At 37.6% G+C, this 17,763-nt stretch overlaps 1 protein-coding gene across 1 annotated transcript in view; it reads right to left on the bottom strand.

Moving 5' to 3' along the window:
- Positions 1-17,763, bottom strand: part of ABCC4 (ATP binding cassette subfamily C member 4) — a 139,315-nt gene that overhangs the window by 76,648 nt on the left and 44,904 nt on the right. Inside the window, exons 14-19 of the mRNA XM_015851547.2 lie at positions 17,390-17,486; positions 16,121-16,336; positions 14,168-14,308; positions 12,769-12,806; positions 12,315-12,415; positions 9,570-9,716 (exon numbers count right to left, since the gene is read on the bottom strand). Coding sequence (XP_015707033.1) covers positions 9,570-9,716; positions 12,315-12,415; positions 12,769-12,806; positions 14,168-14,308; positions 16,121-16,336; positions 17,390-17,486 — 740 coding nt within the window. The remainder of the gene's footprint in view (positions 1-9,569; positions 9,717-12,314; positions 12,416-12,768; positions 12,807-14,167; positions 14,309-16,120; positions 16,337-17,389; positions 17,487-17,763) is intronic.

Here is a 17,763-nt window from a genome sequence, read left to right as displayed (position 1 = left end):
AAAAACCTCAAGACATTTTTTTTTTCTCTCAAGGTTAGTTTCATTCTGAAAGTGCTGAACAAATTTTGTTTCTTCATAAGGAACAGCAATGAATAAGACAGGCCCTGAACTCCCACACTGCAATGCATAGGAAACTCAGTTCCCCTGTCGTAAGATTTAGAGCAGAAGACTAAATTTGGTTCTATGAGGCCCTGGAAGAGCCTGAATCATGTACATTTCTCCATTGTATATAATCTCATTTCTCATTGTATATAATCTTCAAACTGGAATCTTAAGTAATTAGAAAATAGAAGAATTCAGGGATTTAAAGAAGTTCTATTATTTTACTACTTGAAGCTCTGGCCTTCATTATTCAAGGGAAAACATTATTTGGACAAACACACATTTTCTACTTCATATGTAACAGCTCAACCAAGTAAGTAGCACACAGCAAATATGATCTCAATGGGAATAGGAACCCAGGAACTTAACTTTGCTCTTAGTCTCTCATTTTTGTAAACTGAAAGTTAGGCTCCTACCTCATTATGCACTGCTAAGATTTACTCACATTTACAGGTTATAACACAAAAAGAAGTTCTTCTCTACGTGGCCCAGCATGAAGGACATACCTCACTTCAGTGAGAGGGAAAAGAAACACAACTTGAGACAGAGAACCACAATTCTGAAACTGTTCATAATCCCATGTAATGAGATAATCACTGAATATAAAATATTTAACATCCTAAGAGAAGACAGACACTCACCACCTTCTCTGCAAAGACCAGCATGATATTATAAATGGAAGCGCACTGGAAGAGATGAATGAGGCAGCATAAAGTTTACGGCTTTAAATGTTCATATTAAAACAAAAGAGAAAAATAAAAAAAAAAACAAAGAACTGAGCAAATGCCCCCGGTATCACATTACTTACTGTCCTCTGGTCATGTCTTAGAAAGGATGGGGTGGGAACAGTATTCCTGTATGAGAAATTAGTTATGACATCTTAAAAACAGATGTAGAAAGCTTTGAAAATTTAGAGTGAACCGAATCTGTTTTGGGCTGTGAACACACAAACTGATGAATGTGAAACTATTCTGAGAAATGAATACACACAGGGAAATGGGAACACGTATTTCTGATGAAGGGAAGCTTACCACAAAGCAGTAGGGTGTTGCTTTTTGCTTTCTTTTTTTTTCTTCTGCCTACACATGATATATTCTGCATTGCATCATTTGCATCTTAAATAGACAATAACATCATTGAGAAAAAAAAAACACAGGTTTACCACACACATACAATCTCATCATATCTGATAAAAAGAAAACTGAGAAAGAGAAATGTTAGGCCATCTATCCTTCATCTATTATGTGTTATAACTGCCAACAATAATGTTCATATTCCAAACCTTCATCTTCCCTTTTTTCCACGTGCTGTCAGATTATTCTGCACTCTACATCTCAACACTAATACAGGGTAGTGAAGATTAATACTTGGAAGAAAGCAAGATACACGCAGAATACAGTTAGAAGAGGTTAGGAGAGATGGAAGAGTAGCATTCCCAGACACAAAAGTAGAGGATAAATTCAGGTATACGAGGGGTGAAAACAGTCAAGGAACATGCTGGCAGAAGCACGACTATACAGGGAGTTTAAACAACTTCCTCTGAGCTCAAACATCTAATATACTATATGAGTAGCCCATTATAAAAGTTCAAGTTTGTGGTGTACTGTTCAGCTCAATAAAATTTTTCAACTGGCGAAGTGAGGATGGATAAGGGAAAGCGTATCTGTAAGAACATCAGGTCAGCAGTCATTCACAAGTCTTCTACAGTGGTGAAAAGCCCAAAAGGAAAACAAAAACATGACCATACAATTCACTTCTACCCTGAACCAGACAATCAAGAATGAAGTCTTGCTGCCTTTCTCCAACACACCACTCAGCTTGCTCTGTGCTCCGGCCAAAACAGCCTCAGCTTCTTCATACATATTGGAGATCTCCTCATCCCACAATCACTTGCTAGGGCCCACCACAACTAAATGTTCTGCTCAACAAAGTAAAGTTTAAAGGGAAAGTTGTCTTAAGACTGGTAGCTGTCAACACATACAGCTTGCCACACTACTGCCTCTTCCAAAAAAAGCATTATTTTGCGTTAAATAACCAGAAATCAAAACCTGAAGAAGCTCCTCTGTATGTATTCATTTGTATACCTAACAAAAAAACACTGACAACTTATCTACCCAAACTGATTCCTAGAAAAAGAATACCAGGGGAAGACAGAAAGCAAGCTATATCTCATATTATTCACAAACAGATAAATAATTCTGACTACTGAGTCTGCGCTTTTTAAACTGAACAGGCCAGTAAAGCAGAGCTTGAGACAACACCTCCAATGCAGATACTCCACTCGCCTACTTTTAGATTTCTATCATTCAGTTTTCACTTTGGATTGCCATAACAGGCAGATTCACATACAACATCCATTCTTTTCTACAGTAAAATTTTAATTTTGGATCGAGAATTGCCCTTTGTTTCCAAGTACTCTCTAAGATCACCACAGGCACAAACTAATCTTCACTTGTTGCATAATCTGCAAGATGCTGGCAATCTGAAAAAAAGAATAATTAATTCACCCAGATGCTGCAGTGCAAATTACCTAGGATCATCTGGGAGAGAGATTTCTGTGCATTATAAAACAGAGGAACGGAGCTAATGGAATGAGTTTGCACTCTAGTAGTCCTCCTTTTCTTTCAGTTAGCAGTCATTCTGATAAAAAAAATAAATAAAAACGGCCTGCAAGTACCAAAGTGGTCTGTATGTCACTAAGAGATGACAACAAAAAGTTATGGAATGAGAAATAATGAAGAAAAGCCAGTGTTCTGAGGTATAGGGCTTTCTCCTGGGATGCTGGACTCCTGCCTTCCAGACCCTTACTAAATGAGCGAGGAGACTGAGCCTCCCTTTCCACACTACATGGGCATGCTCTCACCACCACCTGGCTGGCTGCTGTCCCTGCCCTACTCTTCACAAAGTAACTCCGTCAGAAATACTTTTACCTTATTCCAAGATAAAAGTGGGTTTTTGAGAGCTTTTTCTTCATTTCTCAAAAGTGCTCACCTCCCAACCACAACTGGTATCTATCAACAGGGAAGAACTTCTGTGGAGATACTCAAGACCCATCTGGAAGCCTACCTATGTGACCTGCTGTAGGGAACCCACTCCAGCAGAAGTTGGACTCAGTGATCTCTAGAGGTCCTTTCCAACCCCTGCAGTTCAGTGATTCTGAGATTCAGCAAAAGAGAAGGCCCTAACCACATGTTGCCTCAGGTCCTCGTGGCTCACAGCAATCAAAGTAATGTCCAGCAATTTTTTAAGCAGATAATGGGCAAAAAATACACACACTAAATCCATTTATCATCAAAACCAATACATCTTCCTCCTTCACATTATCTCTGAGAGGTGATTTGCAGCACCACCTCAGCGACATCTTTTTTTGTCCCCCCTGACATTTTTTCACTGTAGCCTTCCCTTCAACCACTTCCTTCCTACTTGTAATAACTCTCATCAAAATCAGGCTGACATCTATGTGAGAATAAAATGTAGTGCCTTTTCTTACTTCCTTGCTACACTTGCCACGTTTCTAAACAACTTCTGTTCAGTCTTCTAAACCCAACACATTTAATTAGTTTTATCTTCGTCAGCTCCTCTGTGCTTCCTTTTCCTTTGGCTGAGGTGGAGCGAGAGTAGCTTGCTTTGTGGTTGCTTTAGCAAATGAAAAACCAGAACTGCAGTATCAGGGCAGGTCAGCATATGGTCAGAAATGAGTTTCGCAGCAGGCCGTTTTCCCCACCAGGGGATTTTAATGCAATGAAGAAAGAAAATCCTTGTGAAGGCATGAGAAATCTTGTGCCAGGAGAGCAGGAGCTTGTGCTTGGAAGCGGTCATCGGCATCAGCTTCCCACTGTTTCCATCTTAAATAATGCACCATTCCCTCCTACAAATAGTTTTCTGTAAACCTTTTCATTTTATTTTGCTAGGAGGATAAATAAGGTGAGCACTGATTTGGGGAACCAAAAACATAATGGGTTTGTCTCATCAGTATACAGCCGAGTTTCATTCAATTATTACTGTAGAGAAAAATAGGATAGAGTTCAACTGGACTACACTAATAGATAATAAATGTAAACATAACTCCAGAGTGCTATTTACTAACTTTAAGGACTACTCCTACAGAAATCAACATTATAAGGTTCCTGACAGAACCATAATAGCGATAAAACACATGGAAGTATAAAGCTATTTAAACTCTTAACAAAAGCCATGATAACACCAGCAGTAAATGAGCAACTCCCACAAAATATCATTTATTAATCACGCCCTGATAAGGTTTGAAGTACACAGTACCATTGTTATATGAAAAAACATTAAAGTGTTTTTTTGGGGTTTTTTTTTTGGTGAACGAATGTAGCAATCTAACAGGTTTTAATTACCACACCTACTTCAGTGACGAGCTGTTCCACTAAAACACCCAAACATAATATTTACAAGCCTGTGTGGTTGTTAGGAATCTCAGTGATTGATGGGACATATTGTGTTGTCATCTCACCACCAACAAATGCAAGTGATTACCAACACGGAAGAGAGAAGCTGTGTTTTTATGCTACAAGAGGCTGTCCTGTAGGGACTTCTTTTCAACATAAACTAACAAAACTATGCACACGTGAACCTGCTTTGGAGCTTGGCAAAGAGAGTCGCAAACAAAGCCCTTGCTACACTAAGGACAACATGTTTCTTTTTGTATTAGCTGAAGAGAACATGCAAGCTGTCAAGAGAACTAGCATGCTTTTACACAATCCCTCCGAATTCATCTTGACCACAAGGAAATATCTGAAAACTGCATCAGAAAGATAGCATAGATCTTGTTTCAGAAAAAGAAAGAAAGCAATTGAATCATTGAGTCAAATAGGAATACAATACATTTTCTGGCATCGCTGCTGAATATTTATATCAGTGATGAATGAGACTACAAACGAAATATTTTAACATGAAGCTTTGCCTTGTTAACTGCATGATATGCCAAAACACCACCTACTATAAATCACAGGGTATAGGACCAGTATTTCTTGTTTAAACATGTTACTCGTTCAGCAGAATCACTTGTGTGAACAAGCATACATTAATGTACACTAACTAAAGCAGTTTCACTATCCAACTGATAGAACTATAATTTAACAACCTCATTATCAGCATTGTAATTTTCAAACTGCTGAAATACCGTATTTGTTGCAAATATTATACAGCTTAAATACTTTAAACAACATGGCCCATTTGACGCTTCTGTCAGATAAAATGCAGATAGGCACTTGTGCACTGACGAACAAGCTTTTAATCCTATAAAGAAACTTTCTCTGTCAAATTATAGATGTTTCAACACATGATTTATGAAGACCGTAATTAAAATCCTCATGCCTTAAAGAAAAACAAACTCTTTATTATAACATCAGCTTTCTTTCACATTTTTATCTTTTAATAGTTGGAGTTCGCTTTATACGCTGCTGTTAGCTATCAGTTTGGCACATCATTTCTGGAAGCCACGACAGAAGAACATAACCTTGGTCAAACTTGAAGTAAGCAACTAAAGGGATCGATGCAGCTTCCACCAAGCATTTGAGGGTGGGGAGTGGGAGAACTGCTGGTTTAATAGGTAAAGGACAAATCACACAGTTTATTATTTTCTGTCTCTAGGAAATCCAGAATGCCGTAATGCCTGCCAAAATATTTCTCCTCCTTCTATAAACCATCAGAATCAAGAGTTTGTAGAGACAAGTTAAAAAAAAACAACAAAAAAACAGAGAAAAGAAAGAAAAAGAAAAAAAGAGCTTCACTTTCAAATGCATTTCTGTAGCGGCTCTCATTCCATTTGAATTTTAGACAGGAGGGGGAAGAGATTTCTATTTTATCTGAACAAATTCATGCATATCACTCATTCATTCTTGTAGCACCCATCAGCACAGCGGCAGCAGGTTTCAGTTTCCGAAACTCAATGTAGTTCAAAAATCACACACAATCTCCACTCAAACTACCATTACTGAAAGTGATGCAGTTACACATTAGCATTCCTTCTCTAAAGAAATCTCTCTTCCCAAATCCCAGAAAAGAACAATTTATTTACAAGCCAAGCAAGTAATCTTGAATCAAATCCTGAAGCTTGTCAAAGCCAGAATCTCCTACATTATCAATAAGAAACTAATTTTAAAAGAGGGAATTCCCCATTCAACAGTCAGCGCAGCTGAGGTTCGAGTCCCTTTTACTTTGCTTTCTACCATGCTTGTTCTAAAATATTTCAAATAGTTTGAGAAAGAAATGTAAGGAATAATGGCTGAAGTTCTGATTGGACCCAAACTCCACAGGGTTATCTGACTTTTGTCCGCTAAGTTCCCGAACTCAACATTACATGAGGCAAAAAAAGTTACTCTGTAAAAGATTAAGAGAAAATATTATACTTGCAGATAATGAGGATAACTAAACAGAACCACTTCTGTTCAGTGTAGAGGTTGAAAATCCATTCCTCAAATGCCATCTCTAAAAATGTAACAGATAAATTTTGTTAGCCTTCTAACAAGCTGTTGCAACGCTATGCTGGGATAAAACAGATCATGCTGCCCTCTTGTGCTAGACCTGCACAGAAATCAACTCCTTTACTCCCGCAAGTGACACATAAAGAGGAATACATAAAGCATTCACTATGAAGTGTGAATGTCCATGTTTTCCTCCTTACAGGCATCTTGACATGCCTGCAACTCTCCAACTGGGATTTGGGTAGAAGAAGAAAGATATTTTCTAGAGAGTCACCTCCATGAAAGGAGAAAATAAGAAAGTTCTGTAGACTCACAAGAACAACCACATAATCGATAACTTCCCTCTGAGCTTTCACTACAGCTGGTTAAGTGGTGCCACACAGATATCAACTTTCAGATGTTTAACTTTTGGTCATAAGTTTCTGACAGTTCTTTCTGAATTCTGGATACCACAATAAGCTTAGGCACTTTGGATTATCAGCTCAATAGGGTTAGGTTAAGTGCTTAAGAAAGAAACAGACGTTTGTGTATTAGCAAGGTTCATCTAATGCAAAACACCACCAAAACAGCCATGTATAACTACTTTTAGACCTTTGCCCAATTACAGAGAAGTGAAATTTGTGTAGATAAAATAATTTTCATGTGGGAAAAAATAAGGAGAGGGGTCCTCATATTTCTGTTCTGTCTGTACTACATAATCCAAGCTCCTAAAAATATACCTATATTTTTCATTGTCTGAGTGAGACACACATTACTATTCCCTTAACAAGCCTCCCTATACATTGCTGATGTAACATATAAAAAAAGGTCTAAGTCCCACGCTTAAGCTGATCCAAAAAGCATTTTCTTTTTCCCTTTTTTTTTTTTTTTTAAAGAAATAAGTCATTTCATTTATTCACCACGACTGATTGGATCTACACTGTTGGGAGTTGACAGACATGTCACGATTCAATACATATTTCCATTTCCTAATGTCGACTCCCTGATGCTGCTCATCAGTCTGTTTCTCCAGCAAGAACCACCGAGAGCTTGGGATGTCTATTAATTTCCTTCCTTCCTCAACTTTGAAAATGGATCACCAGCGTGTTCAAAATACTGACTGCAGCATTTTTAATTGGAGATTATTGCTGGAGAAATAAAACAGCAAAAGTCACTTCTGCAGCTGCTCCTGCAAATGTTTCAGAGACTTGAGACAAATACTGAAAACACACTGGATGCTCAAATGACAGATCTGTCACTACAGTACCAGCTTTGCTAATGTGAGATATGCTAACTAATAGCTTGGCTTGACTGCTATAGTCACAACACTGAAATAAGAGTCTTTAGTAATTTCAAGTTCTTGTCAGTATTCATATCAGAGTGCAGTATCTTTAAAATTAAAAAAAGAAAGAAAGAAAAAAGGCTTTTACTTGAGCAAATCCTACCCCAATGCAAATTCTAAAATACACATACATAGAAACAAAACAAAACAAAACCACCTCAATCAGGTGGTGAAACTAAGATATCCAAAATGGAATTTCCGAACTGCTACACGCTGCCATTCTGAACAAGAGCATCACGTCCCCCACGTCATCTTTTTCCTTCTCTTTTTTCTCTTCCAAAAGATGTTCAGATCAGAACATCTGCACCTTTGCATGCTACCGTGACCAAAAGAAAGATGAAGGAAAAGAAATTTAAACGCACTGAAGTTAATCTTCTATTATGAAATATCTGCTGATAAATAGAAACATACATCAGTAAGTCACGATGGTGTGTGAATACCAGCGATAGGCAGGTCGTATGAATGCCACTCTTTTACAAAGCACTGCTAATTTGAGCTTCACAGTATGTTACAAAGCAAATCGTTTCTTATTACTCCACACTGTCCCTGATGTTTAGTCTATTGCTCTGACTTTATTCGTTACAATGAGCCACGGTTTTGGGCATTCTTACAAGACGATTATGTATTCCTCAAAAAACACTGTTAGTGCACACGCTGCATATAAAAAGGTAAGAGGATAAACACTGCACTTCTGACAACAAACCCCATTAGCACTGTAATTTCTTGTGACATATATGCTCTCACTGGCTTTCCACTGAGCTTACTGCTTTACTCCTAACCCTCTGCAGCGGCCTTCAATTTTCATTACCACAGACACAGAGTACAAGCATACCATATAACGGCCTTAAACTTGTGCAGCTGTGGAGTTGTTGTTGTTTTTTAAGGGGGTAATTATGTATGTTTTTTTCATCATACTATGGACGTGAACCTTTTCTACACATGAATGTGTTTCCTGAAAATATTACTACTCTCTCTCAAACAACAAAGCTATCCCTATGCACCCATGCAGTTATTAAACAGCCTCTGGAAGGATGAAACCAACCCTATATTCCTTTCCTTCAAGAGAATGAAGGCCAGAAGGCACATCAGATCTCTGGTCATTAAATCAGCACTGCTCCACTTCCCCTACTCTCTTAACTCTGCTCCAGCTTCTCCCTCTGTAAGACTGTAAGGATCTCCATTACAGTTTTAAATTGCATTCTATTGTCCATTCTGGAAGGATATTAAGCTACACAGTTTCTCAACAACTGTGAATTACCACGCTTGCATTGAATTATTTTCTAAAAAGGGCAAATGATTGCTGAGGTCAGATTTTCAAAGAAAAGCACAAGAAAGGCATCCCCACAAAATACACGCATATACATTCACGATGTTGCAGAGAAACCTTTGCTAACTGAATCAGATCAGCACAAACCAGCAACTGGTGCAGTTGGGGCTACTAACAACAAGTTGTTCAATGAACAACACCAAAACCACAGCTGAGAAAGGAGTAAGATCAACTTTCAATAAGCCTTCAACGTTCTGACTTCTAAATTCAAGCATAACATCGTAGGTTTTTATTAAAAGAAGCAGAAACCACAAGTATGTTATTAAAAAAAACAAAACTTTAAATTTATAAGTGCTCAGAAATACAATATTTAACATAATCAATGAGTTACATTAAATGTTAAGGGTTTTTTGACAATTAAACTTACCTATAGGATTTCTGTCAAAAAACAGGACAGGAGCTTTCAAAATGGATTTAAACATTTTGTTGTGCAAGGTCTGACCAGAATTAACAAGAACTTGAAAGACCAGAAGACTTCTTATTATGCCAAACAGTATTGTAGCCACTGTTAAACCTGAAATAAAAAACAATATGACAGAGCATGCATACAAATACGCATCTTTCACACACACAAAAGGATTTCAATATAAAATGTATAAAATTGAACAAAATAATTCTGTTGGTTTCCGCATAAAAGCAAGAATCCAAACATATGCCTAAAGCACTCCAAGCATGGAACACAGCTACCTGATATAGCTGTAGTTAGTCATATTTAAACAATTTCTCTTTTTCTCTTCAAAAACATCACTGGTTAATGGAAATGCAGGAAATGTCTGTTAACCCACTAAATAAATCTGTATTATAACCTTCTGCATAACAGTTCTGCTAAGAAATTCATTTCACAGTGCCATGTATAATTGTGGCTTGCAGAGGTCACTGTGAACATTCAGCACTTGCCAGCAGGTATTAACCAAGTAATACATATACACGGCTATTTAGCAACAACCTTGAGTTATTCTCAATCAGTTCAAACCACTCATGCCATACTTCCCCTTGTAAACCACATCAAATCATTTAAGTGATGTATATTTCTCTAACACAGAACAAGATGCATCCCGTATGCAGCGTGAATAGAGTGCTTCTAGGGAATTGGTTTGCAGACTGTTTGTCTTTCTTCTGGCTACATCTCCGCTTACAAGACAGAGGTGCTACAAGGCAAAAGATGGAAACAAAGAATGATGAGATTGCTGCCGGTCTATTTGCTGCACGTAGCCTGCCATGTGCTTGCCTGTGTTCCCAGCCAATGAAGAGCGAAGTCCAAAGCTGAACAGCAAAGTTGTTAACCTTGTACTTGGCAGTTCTGCAGGCCTTCCAGGCAATCTGCTCCAGAAACTGAACGCAGCCACCACAAGCCCAGATGCTCAGGCCTTGAGGACAACCTTAAATTAGACTTTAACTACCAACCTAACACATAACCTGTTCTAAGGACAGGGAGAACCTGGAAACGATTCAGGTACAGCTATGGTACAGTGGCAGAATGAGGTTTTACATGATACAATGTCGTTAGGCCAATCATTATCTCCTGTTTACAGATGTATGCTTTCAGAATGCAAGAAAAAGTTCAACTACTCTGTTTGCCTCTACACCCTTTACTGTCTATATTCTGCTCTGCATTGAGCTTACTTCCTCAGCAAGAGAGGCAGAATCTCCTGATACACTCATTTTATACAAAAGATACGGATGTGGCACCTCAGTTCTGTCCACTGAGGATTCCCACTAACAGAAATGTTATTCTTCCAAACCTTAATCCCATCGAAACAACAAGGACCAGGAAGGAACTACCATGGCGATTATTTATTTGGAACATTGAGAACAATTAAAAAAATTCTTTAATTACTTTGCACCATTTCAGAGGGTACAGAAAAAGTTAATTATGTGTGTCATGTGAAATTGACTTTCCTTTTATAACTGTTTTTCAACTTACAATTTTATGTAAGTAACAATGCTTTCTCTTCAACCACTGCAAATATATCACTGATTTATCTGAACATTTCAATATCAAAGTTAACTTTCGCTGTTCTGCTATCTAGAACAAAATTTGCCTTAAAGGATAAAATTTTCTGCAATTTGATTTAGGTTATATGGTCAAAGAAAGCCAAGTTCGACATTCTTAATCATACTGTGCAGTCCACTGATTGGCACATGAAATAAGACATTACAGAGAGAAAATAAAAGCCAAGTTATCTGGCTTCTACATTGCTATTTCCCAGGCCAAGTACAATGTACTCAGTCAAATACTTAGATCATGTGGATTCTCACAAAAAAATAAATAGATTTCACTTATCCTCTCACGCAAGAGAGATGTTTCTAATGCATTAAGAGAATATTCTTCTGGTATCCTACCTGTTTTCTCAGACCTATCACTCATATCTTAATCAAGTCACTATGCTGTGCAAAACCGTAAAACACCAGAAGTGTTAAATAGGAGAGCCTGAGAGCAGATTTCCATGCGCTATTTTTCAACGTTAATCTTTAAAATGACATTTCAGACAAGTACTTTAAGACGTCTCGATGTCTGAATGCAAAGATCAGCGCCCTTTTCTGGATATTAAAAAGCACATGGATAATTATTATGCATATTATAATACTATATATTGAAATATATATATAGAATATATATTGAATTTTCTTTAACACTTTGCTTTGCATACTCATCTCAGAGGCTTTTCAAAAACTGGTTCTTTTGCTACAGCACTTCAGAAGTAACACTGGCACGCCAAGTCTTATAACAGTACAGAACGAGTATCAATTTCAATTCCCTCTTGCCCAACCATATAATGACAGAAGAGAGAGCTGAATAATCTATTAATAGAGACAATAACCACAGTCTTACTTTTTGAATGCTTAACTTTCTAAAATCTAGGCAAAAAAAATTGAAGAGTCTGCATTCGACCAATTACTTCTATTCTATTTATCTACTTATTTATTAATTCCACTAAGTTTAGTAAGGAAGCAAGACTGTGGCTCCCAATCTGTTACAACATTGCTGAGTTCCTGCTAGAAATCACATTTCCCCACACTGCCATTGCTTTGAACCACTCAAAATTGTTTATTACAGTGGGTTAAATAATAGATCTTTGAGGTATATAGACACAGGCACACGTGTCATTACCTGCGTAAATTCCCAAATAAAAGGCAAGGTCTAGATGTTCAGTCTCATTTGCTCCATTATTTCCATTTGTTGTAACATTCAGCTTTCCTTGATGATTTGCCCTGTGGAAACGCATATGGAAGATAACGATCATCAAATCACATTCTGCAAATATTCATGAGCACGTTTAACTGTTACTAGATTCAACTCTATTGAAATCTTCAGTTCAAAAGATCCCATGTACTGGTGCTGCCATGCACCACACCATGAGAAGAAGCTATCAGAGTCACAGCATAATGTTTCATTTTATTTTTCCACGCACAAAATGAGTAGAAAGATAAGGAAATATCAAGCAGATTCTGAAGTTTCCTAGAACAAGTTGTTTCCCATAACTATACAGCAGTGATTTCTATTTGACAAACAACTCCTGGGTGAAAAGACAGAAACTACTGATCAGTTTTCATCATTAACTTACCAGTAGGAAAGCCACCAATCCTGGAGCACATAGGCCACCTTGAATAAAAGAGGAAAAAAACAGGAATCAAAATGCAAAATGAAAAAGAAAAAAAAAAAAAAAAAAACCATTAGAAAATTAACTTCCTTGCTATTCTTTTATGTTCTCTGGGAAAACATCACACATTCAAAAAAGTCTGCCATCCAGTCTTTCAAGATTAGCAGCAATTTGCAAAGCACATTAGAAGATTTATGAGATCCCTCTACAAAGAAAAGAGTTACCTTAAATTACCTTCCTTGTTAGTAAACTAAAGGAAAGCGAGGCGCTTAAGCAAGTGAAACATAGTAGCTCTTCCTAACATGTTAATTGCACATTAAAGAACACATATTTTCAGTTCCTAAATTTGCCGCTACAGATATTTCAACATGCTTTTTGATTAACAAACTTTCTGATGTTACCAGTCCAGAAATTTGTGTTTACAGGAGATAATTACCAGTAACAGAATTGAAAGAGGATGAGAGAGGAGAGGGAGGGAAAAACTTTTACTGTCACCTTCCTTCCGTGACAAGAGGTGACTATAAACCTGTACAAGGACCACTTATCTCAAAATATGCCTCTGTTCACGTGAATTAAAGTTCTGGGAAGCCAGCTGCAGAGATCTGATCCTGCTTAGTTGTCCTTCTTCCCAACAGACTCAATTTAAGGATAAGCAAAAAGGACGTAACACATATAAATATACATACTACTTCTTACAGTCGGGACCAATCATTCCCATGAAATGAATTTGAGCTTTCTCAGCAGGAAATAGAGAGAAGGGCAATAGGCTGTCTTCACACAGCTTTCTCAGCTCATCATTTCTTTCAGTAAGTTTTAAAAATCATTTTCCTTCTCTAAAAATTCTTTTAAATGTCTTACAGTCTGCATCACGCAATATTTCACTTTCTTCCTCTTCTAAACAGCAGCTCTCCTCCCAGCCTTTTTCTTAACCTGCGCTTACTAGCAAAGAGCTTTTCTCTTAACAATTCTGTAATCCTCCCTCCATACCCAGGCAAGCCCTTTATGCATCCAGTTGAGGAAGGAAATATCTCTTCAGATTTGCTAAATGCTATTTAATACACCTTGAGATTTTGTTCTGAGTCTCCAAGAAACTAAACTGGCTTATAATTTTTGTGCTGCACTGTCAGTACAGTTATTATTTTACTGAAGTATTACAACTGTTGGAATAAGGATCAGTGCATAACATCTCAATGCAGTACAGTAACTCCATGCTGATACATAATACTTGATCAATTTATTAGATGTAAGAACACCACATTCCTAAATATTGTAGTTGCAACACCTTAATCACAAGCATACACTAGGTTAGAAAAAGGCATCACCAAAACTATGTTATTATTATTCCTTACTTCCAATGACTTACCTGTGCCAAAATATTAAACAATACAAGTATAAAAATCACAAAGTAGTTTGCTCCTGCAGTGAAATATTTCCTGTAAACCTTAAAGCTTATTTTTCCCTCAGAACGACTTTCCTCTGGCACGGCAGCCAGTGCATTTTCAGCCTGAAAAAAATATATATATATAAAAAAATAGAAAATATTAACCTGGCAGCTATAGATTCAGACTAAGCTACTTGAAAGACATGGTTCAACATCAGCAAACAATTAAATAATAAGATAAAGTGATTACAAATATAAAAACTTTAAGTAGGAGAACTATGGCTTTTACAAAATAAATAAATAAGTCTCATTGCAATAACACTGAAAAATCCATTCTGCAAAATGACACTGGGAGGATTATATTTTGCATTGCATCACGGCATGTAATATGAGTTCATTTGCAGACAGAAATATTTGCTCCAACTGCCAGCGCTGCTCACTGCTGAACCAGATTTTTCTTTTCTTATGCACTAGCATCAATCATCATGGCTCTCAAAACTAAGAGAAAGCCTTAACATAGGAAAGGTTCTGTTTACAGTATCCAAGTGTGCATAACCTTTTCCTTTACAGAGAAGTATTTAAATAAACCATCTTCTGCAAGTTTCAGTCAGAAATCCATCAACATATGCTGACTGTAAAAAACAATAAATTCAAGAAACTTCTCATTGAAGCATCTGTTAATTGAGAAAACCAGTAAAATGACCCACGGATAGGGGACAATAAACGAGAGAAAAGGAAAAAAATAGACAGAAAACAGGTAGACAGACTTACTATCCAAATGAACAGCATTCTGTTTTTGTTGTTGCTTTTGGTTTGTTGTTTTTTTTTTGGGGGGGGGGGGGTTATTCTTATGTGATAGAAAACCAGGTGTTAGATCAGTGCACATTTAACATTTGGTTTTGTTATCAGTACACGTTTTTTTTCCCCTAACCCAACAGCTCTAATACTGCTAAGTTTGGCACATGCTTGTGGATCTTAGAGCAGTCAATGCTGACAAAGGAATAATATCAGATATAAAGATAACTTCACTGCTTTTTGGCATAAAAACATTCTTCCAAAAGGATATGAAAAGCAGATATTTGCAGCTCTTTTTTTGGGGGAGGGTGGGGATTGGGCTTAGAAGCTCTAATTGCTTTCTATTTTAGAAAAATAAATCATATATACCCATAGTATAAAGATGAAAAGCATCAAGGACATATAGAGATTACCTGTTCCACAGAGGTAGTGCTAGCATAAGCTTAGCAGGGTTACAGGGCTCCTGCACTGTTTTGTGTGAATGCAAACACACCATCGTAAGGCCACCTCTGGTACAGAAAACATTACAGCTGCTTTTGCACAGTGTAGACCAAGAGATAACAAGGCATATGGAAGTCAAGCTGGCACCATAAAAGCATTCTTTTTTCGATACCAGAAGAGCGGGGGAGAGCTGTGCAACAGCATCCCGAGGTTCCTCCCTCAGGGCCAGCTCATGATCATGTGGGTATGATAATACCAGCCACGCAAATGAAGATTTAGTAGGAATCCATTGCTTCTGTATGCATATCCCAAGCTTACGATTTCAAGGAAATTATTAATCTGACCTGAGCACTGTACAAACACATAAAACCCACTCAACACGGTATTATTGGTCCTTTAAAGTACCACTGTCAGAAGACAGGAATTACCAGGGCACAATGCTTTGGGAAACCTGGCAGAGGCCATGATGAATCTGATCAAACTGTTAAAGAGAGCTTCACAGAGCTGTGGGATGCCTGCCCTCTGCAGCTCAGGTGGTAGGACTACCAGTTCTGGGCAGCCATGAGCGAGCTCTAATCTGCTAATGGAATCCATCACTCACTGAAATTCAAAGGCAGTCAGGAAAGAGCCCTCCTCATAGTCTGAGTTAAAAAAACAAAAACAAAACCAGCAACACGGCCATACAAGAATAGCACTCACAGGTGGTTGCTCCACTGCTCCATCTTTCACTGAGTGGATAGAAGAATCCTGGGACCAGACAGAGGACTCTGAAAAGGTACGGCTCCGGGAGGACTTCAGGTTGGGGGTGCCTGGAACTGATGGCTGTTCTACCTCCTCCTCTTTTTTCAGAAGCGAAGCAAAGTCGATGCCAGACCTCAGGAATTCTGAATAGGTCCCTTTTCCCACCATTTTACCCTACAATTAATACAAGTTTTGATTATCTTCACTGTGTCCTTCCTATAACAATATTTTCACCTATTCCTGCTGTTCATAGCTTTCTACTGTTGCTAAGCATACAACCCAATGCAGTAAATGAAGTGAAGTCTCTCTCAGTTCCTCACTCCAAAGTGCAATAACAAGCTCTTCACTCTCTAAGCAATCCCATTCTGACAGCTTATGAGGCCAAATAACACAGACGGGGGACAGTAAATGTCCCAATTACAGCCAGGTGAGCATTACCTCTCCGGAGAAGCTGTGGAGGAGGGCCATGCTGCTTTAGCACACACTTACTAAACTACAGTCATGACCATCAGTCATGCCTAATCCAGACTGTTTTCCTAATCTGTATTGTTTCTTATATCTATGGCACAAACTCATTCCTAAAACATGAATGCAACATTTAAAAAGATCTGAATGAGGAAAAAGGCAGGTAACATACTTTCTTGCAACTCTGTGATGGATCAAATCTAATTTGAAATACTTCATCACTCAATCTAAAAAAAACATCTGAAGTTGTTGCATTTCCTTTCTACACGTGAACAAATGGTACAACAAAGTCTGGAAGGAACCAGTTTCTCTGATGGACTGCTTGCTTTCAAAGGTATCTGTGACTGTTTCTCAGCCTGAATTTAAAAAGCAGATTGGCTGCAAAACCAACACAGCCCTTAATTCACACAGAAGCGTAAAAAACAAGAACAAAAGCAAGGCATTACCTCTGTCTCAAAAGAAATAAGTCTTTCACAACATATTATATGTATATATGTGAGACAAAATTAATATGTAAAATTATATGTAGGTAAAATAAAATTCAGAAGCAAGACATAACAGGGAAGTTGTTCTAAAAAGCTGTTATTAGTAACTATTCCTCTTTGAAAACAGACATGGGCATTAGTAAACAGAAAATGTACTTAAAAAATAAGATACATGAACTGTTTTTTTGTGTTTTTTTTATTTTTTCCCTTTCTTAGATTATAAAAGACAATTAGAACGTATGTGAACTATAAATATATAGACATTGTTATCACTTACATCTTTTAATATTAGAATCTGAGTTGCAGCACGGAGATATTGCAACTGGTGAGTCACCAAAACACAGATCTTCTGGTGTAAAGCCTGACAAATACACCTGCAAACAGATGGAGAAAAGACTTTTAAAAATAAGGTACCCTAAAAAACATAGAATCATAGAATTACTCAGGTTGGAAAAGACTTCAAAGATCATCAAGTCCAACCACAGCCTAACCATAGTACCCTAACTCTAACAACCCTCTGACTAATCAGTATCCCTTGAGCACCACATCCAAACGGCTCTTAAACACATCTCAGGGATGGTGACTCAGCCATCTCCCTGGGGGAGGCCCATTCCAGTGTTTAACCACCCTTTCTGTAAGAAATTGTTTTAA

This window comes from Coturnix japonica, chromosome 1 (assembly GCF_001577835.2).
Source record: "Coturnix japonica isolate 7356 chromosome 1, Coturnix japonica 2.1, whole genome shotgun sequence".
In the NCBI taxonomy this organism is placed as follows: domain Eukaryota; kingdom Metazoa; phylum Chordata; class Aves; order Galliformes; family Phasianidae; genus Coturnix; species Coturnix japonica.
This window is presented reverse-complemented; position numbering and strand designations above follow the sequence as displayed.